Source organism: Rhinolophus ferrumequinum, chromosome 28, assembly GCF_004115265.2.
Source record: "Rhinolophus ferrumequinum isolate MPI-CBG mRhiFer1 chromosome 28, mRhiFer1_v1.p, whole genome shotgun sequence".
NCBI lineage: Eukaryota > Metazoa > Chordata > Mammalia > Chiroptera > Rhinolophidae > Rhinolophus > Rhinolophus ferrumequinum.
The window spans coordinates 14,508,273-14,514,272 of NC_046311.1; the positions used below are offsets into that span (position 1 = coordinate 14,508,273).

The 6,000-nt window shown below is 43.6% G+C and overlaps 1 protein-coding gene across 3 annotated transcripts in view; it reads left to right on the forward strand.

The window, feature by feature from the left end:
• The window catches only part of LOC117018979 (neuronal acetylcholine receptor subunit alpha-7), a 71,660-nt gene extending 66,331 nt beyond the window's left edge, over nt 1–5,329 (forward strand). For 2 of the 3 annotated variants that reach the window (XM_033100370.1, XM_033100371.1), the window contains one exon: nt 1,193–5,329. In XM_033100370.1, the coding sequence (XP_032956261.1) occupies nt 1,193–1,711 (519 nt within the window). In that variant the 3' untranslated portion in view covers nt 1,712–5,329. The remainder of the gene's footprint in view (nt 1–1,192) is intronic. The other variant, XM_033100368.1, reaches the window with a different exon arrangement.
• The last annotated feature ends 671 nt before the right edge of the window (nt 5,330–6,000 follow it).

The window sequence follows — 6,000 nt, forward strand, 5'->3', positions numbered from 1 at the left end:
GTGCTCAGATGCCACCTGCTGTGACCAAGGGTTGTCTTTAAAGCCACAGTGACACTGCTCTTCTGCCTCCTTCTTCCTTTCATTGCCTGTCCCTAGTGGTCTACTGCAGTCATCTTTGATAAGATGTCATAAAAATGATGGCCGAGAAAGTGCTGCAGTCATGAACGTAGTCGTACAACTTACTGCCTGTACTTACAAATCGGAAACGTAACTGTTCTCTTGCCAATGGAATTTGCCTACAATCATAAAGCAAAGTGACAATGAAATCAGTCTTTAGATAATTTCAGGGGAAGGACCCACTTTTCGGCTCCTGGTCTAAGTAGGCTTGTAAGAATGCTTGTCTTTCCCTGATCAAGGCTTCAGATGGCTCCTTCTTTCCATTAGAGGGGAACAATGAGAAAGTGGTTCTTCTCCAGCACCTTCTGTGCGTGTGGGCACCACATGATTCCAAAACGCTTTAGATCAGAGGTCAGCAAATGTGACCTCAGTGGCCAAATCCAGGCCAGCAGGTACTTATACAAATGAAATTTTATTAGAAAACAGCCATGCCCTCATTTTAGAAAATATTTCATACCCTCTTTTCCTGTTCCACGTGTTGACTTGCTCTGCACTTGCTTTTTATCAGGTTGACTTCATAAATCCTCTTTGAAATGATAAAACATCATTGCACGGGATGCAGCCATCTGATGTTACAGTCTGAACCGTTTCAAGAGTTCACACCGTATCTGACAGATGTCTCTGGGTTACCCTTGAGAATTTTAAAGCTCCGGGGTTGGCTTTGTGAGTTTGCTGTGGCCTCTGGAATATCTCACAAGGAGTTAGGTGTGATGGGCCCTGTTACAGGCGAGAAGGGTCAAAGAGGGAAAGCCACTTGCCCTGTTCACACGCTCAGCACTCTCTTTCCAAGACAGCCCTCTCCCCCCTCCACATGGCTCTCTTCCCCGAGACTGCAGTGTGTCCCCAGTGGAGAAGAATCCAGCTCACTCCCAGGGTGATTTTCTGCATTGGTTTAGTCCCAGCTCACATTGGACGCAAGCAGTGCAGCTCGTTGGCACCGCTTGGCTGTGTAATCTCACCTGGGAAGTCGAGGGGGCCTGTCACCCCGAGGATGCATGACGTGTGGCTGGTGTGGTAGCATCATGTTGGCTGGTGCCTGCTTCCCTGCGCCCCTAACGCTCGGTTGTCTCCCCAGACCAGAATCATCCTCCTGAATTGGTGCGCATGGTTCCTGCGCATGAAGAGGCCAGGGGAGGACAAGGTGCGCCCGGTCTGCCAGCACAAGCAGCGTCGCTGCAGCCTGGCCAGCGTGGAGATGAGCGCGGTGGCGGGGCCCCCGGCCACCAACGGCAACCTGCTCTATATCGGCTTCCGCGGCCTGGACGGTGTGCACTGTGCCCCCACCCCCGACTCGGGGATCGTGTGCGGCCGCCTGGCCTGCTCCCCTACGCATGACGAGCACCTGCTGCACGGCGGGCCATCCTCCGACGGGGACCCAGATCTGGCCAAGATTCTGGAGGACGTCCGCTACATCGCCAACCGCTTCCGCTGCCAGGATGAGAGCGAGGCGGTCCACAGCGAGTGGAAGTTCGCCGCCTGCGTGGTGGACCGCCTGTGCCTCATGGCCTTCTCCGTCTTCACCATCATCTGCACCATCGGCATCCTCATGTCGGCGCCAAACTTCGTGGAGGCCGTCTCCAAGGACTTTGCTTAGCATGGACCTGGTCCCCAGCCTGTAGGAAGCGTGTTGGCTTGGGGACTACTGGGGGCGCTGATCCCACCGCGGCATTCAACGGGAGGGCGTCAGTGCACCCCATCAATGGGATGTCAGCACGTTTTTGTTGAATCCTTTCAGATCCGTGGAGCATCCTCCCGGTCTGCAGGACCATTGAGAGGTCATTTTGTCCATCCCCCGCTACCTGGTGAGCCCTTGCATAGAGGTGGGTGGCTCAGGTCTGCCAGGGAGGCCTGCCCAGTTGGTTTGCATGCCTGCATGTCACTTGCCAGGAAGGCCTACGTGACAATCCAATGTAAGCTTTTGCCTGTGTACAAACCTAGATTGAAACTAATAATAATAAACCACACTCGCTAAATCCATTCAGATAATTGACTGGTGAAAGGAAACAGAACTAAACCAAACTGAAACTGAAAACCCAACTGCTAGTTCTTCTATAATTCGGATTTTATTTACCAAAGGCAGTTGGTAGAGAGAAACAGTTTTATGCTGTTTCTATATTTTTGTTTTGTTTTAAAGAGGGAGAAAGACATAGTTGGTCTTGTAAATTATGCTGTTACCTGTTACTGTGTGATTTCTGCCAACCTACCCTGTGAAGGGAAGGACCTGATCCCATCAAGTCAGGGATTTCTGTAGATTGCAGGTGACTCCCAAGTTTTCTGTACTGCCCCAGTCACCGGGCAGTTGAGTAAGTCTGCTTTGTTCTGCAAAATGCAAAGGACAGTAGAGTTCTATTAGACTTGCCAGCCCAAAGTAATAGCTACAGCTAAATTAAACCATCTGTGTGTTTTTTAAAATAATGATTCGACGGTTCACATGTACTGAAGTGGATTAGATTTAGAAATTTGTGGATCCATTTAATGTGAAAGTATTCCATGATTTTTTTCCATGTGATAGGGCGTGGGACCTCCTCTGACTCCGCATGGCAGGAAAGGGAGGGATGGTGTGGCTGATGGCTTTCCTAGATGAAGGCCAGTAGTGGTCAGCAGGACGGGCTAATAGTGCTGCACAGAGCCAGCCAGTGACTACAGCTCCTGGCTTTGGGGGCGCTGCCTCCCTGCAGCTGGTCCACCCAGCCTCAGTCCAGAGCGCTAGCTCAGGGGGAGATTCACTGGAGATTGTGCTGAAAGCAAGGGAAACTTTTCCTTTTAAATCTAAGTGGTGACAGAATTCTCTACTTCGATTATTTAGCTGACAGTAGTCACTTTGCCTCTTCCCGCGATTTCTTATTTTTTAATGAGATCACAGGGAGACACAAGGTGAGCTCACCTGTTCCATTGTTTTATCCAGTAACAGCTCAGAGCTCAAAACTGCAGAAGGCTCGGAGCCACTGGGGATCTTTAATTTGTTTCTAACCCCTAAGATGGGTACGTCATGAGTGAAGATTAGATTTTCAGAGCAAAAGAAATCGCATACTTTTCTCCAGCCGTTTATTTCACTCATTTCTGGGTAATGAACTGGGTTTGTTTGCACGAAGGACGATGGCGGCCTGCACATGCGCCGTGTGTGGTGGTGGTGGGGGGAGGTGTGGTGCGCAGGCTCAGACGGGACACCTTCTTTATAGGGAGGCTGATTAATAAGGCCATGAGAGCATCACCCCTTTGGAGCAGGGTCGGCCTCAGTGCCCACCCATTCTTCATGGAATGGATACAGGATGCACATGTTTTCTTTTTTCTTTTCTATTAATCTATATATAAAACAAGTAGAATGTTTTGATATATAAAGAGAATGCTTCATTTCTTATTACTATCTGCAAAGTGATCCCTACGACATTTTTGCGTTTAAAAAAAAAAAAAAACTTTTTGGTTTTGCATTTTATAATGAAAAAAAAAACCACACAAAAAAGCAAACAAAAGCAGCTCATATACTGACCACCCAAATGACTATTCTGCCAGTTTAAATTGTAGCCATAAGGAAGAGATGCACACATCCTTAGAAAAGTAGGAATGACTGTCAACAGCCTCCACCACACTCCTGTTTTCTCTCCTTACTCGGGGCCACCAGTGAATTCTGGGGAAGTGGTGGAATTTCCAGAAAGCAGGAAAGGAAGGGAGGGAGGCACTTAGAAGAGAGAGGAAAGGGGGAATGGAGAGAGACATTCCTTTCTAGCACCCATGCTATGCACAGAGCTCTGCACTTTGTTTTCTTAGTGGTTTATCTCAGAGATCTTTCCAGAACAACATATAAAGACCTACCTCATTTTTAACTGCTGCTTTGCATTCCACATCACTGGACTGTAAGTTCTTTGATTAGTCTTTCTTTTAGTAGTGAACATATAGACTATTTCCAGTTTTTATTTTTGTACACAGATCTATAATTAACATCCTTGTTCTATCTGAGCATACTTTTCTGATCATATCTTGGTATAAATTCTAACTTGGAAATGGGATTGCTGGGTTTGAGGCTCTGTGCATTTCACATGTTGATAGTTATCGCCAGATCCAGACACTGATTGACGGTTACACTTGACAAGAGTGTAACAAAAGGGCCGATTTCTGACCTTTCTCAACACTGAGTATTATCAACTTAATTTTTTTCCAATCTGATTGGTGAAAAATATTTCAATATTCCTCGGATTCAGTTAATTTTATTCTGAGTGAAGTTGAACATCTTTTCAAAAATTATTTGGCAATTTCAGCTTTTGTAAATTTATATCCTTTCCACAATTTTCAATTGGGTTATTTGGGTTTTTCTTAATTAATTTGCCTGTACACTTTGGAACCTTTCTTATGTCTTGAAATATTTTTATTTGTTTATTATTTGTCTTTTGATGTTATTTATTGATTTGTTTATTTATTGGCATATAGAAAGTGTGAAGTTTTATGCTGTCAATTTATTCATTTTATCCTTTTGCGATCCTAGGATTTGTTTCTAGTTTTTAAAGGTCTTCCCCATTCTGGCTCCCTGTGTGGCAGGAACGGGAGGGCATGGTGTGGCCCTGGATGACAGGCCAGTCGTGGTCAGTAGAGATTAAAAATAAACTTACTCGTATTTTCTTCTAAATCCTTATGGTTTCATTTGTTTACCTTTACATCTTCTAACTCCCTGGAATTCGTTTACTGCAGGTAATATGGGTAAAGATGCATTTTTTTCCCCTCTCCAAACAGTTGGTTTGTGCCAACAGAATATGTTACAGTGTATTTTGGTAACATAATTATAATCTTTTCCCCACAATTATAATCTTGTTCAAAATGCTACCTTTTGGTAAACTAAATTCCTTTAAGTGTTTGGATCTATTTCTGTTTTATTATCTCTCCATGAATGCCTTTAAATTCTGAGGCTTTATTCATATTAGTATCAAGTATTCATATTAATATTAATATTTTCAAGTCAACACTCTCAACACACTCTCTCTCTCTCTCACACATATACACACCTTTTTTTAAATTGGAGTTACAATGAATTATAGACAATTGAGTCTATTCAAGAATACTACAGTCTAGGCTTATATTCAAATCTAATATTATGTCACTCAGTAGGTTTATGGTTTTGTTCAGGCAGGTCCTATAAACTTCTTGTTGCTTATTTCTAAATATTTTATCACTTGGCTACCATTTTCAATGGAATGATTTTTCCCATTTCATTTTCTAAGTGGATGTATGGGAAAGTGGTAGATTTCGTATATTAATGTCATAATCAGCCACCATAATTGTGATTTCTTATTGTTTCTAAGATGTTTTCTTGCCTCCTCCTTTCCCTTATTTCTTTCTCTTACCATTTGAGAACAGTGTTAAATAATAGGGATTCTGGTGGAAGTCCTATCTTGTTCTTGACATTAATGGGATGGTTTAATGCCTCACCATTTAACTTGTATGAAGATAATGTATTTTCCTTGTCATAATAAAAAAGTATCTATATATCCTCAAACTACCAAGGTTTTCTGGGGAAAATGCAGGTGATAAAATTTTGGTATAGCCTGCTCCGTATCCATGGAGATGATCAAGTTTTCCCTTTGTTCCATTACCACGTTGTGTTATCTTGATGGATTATTTAAGACCAAACCACTATTATGTCCCTGAGATGATCACTACTTATGATTACTTGAGATTAATCATTCTGCAGCTTGCTTTTGTGTGCTAAACAAACAAAAAAAGGGGAAAAAAACCCTCAATTTTGCAAACTGTTTACTTGGTTCTAGAATCATCTTCTACTTAAGTGTGAAAGAACTCACCTGGGGGCTCTCTCTGGGCATCACTGGTATGTTTCTGCATTTCTCACGGGACAGGTGAGGTCCTTGAACACTTCTGGTTACATACATACTTTTTAGA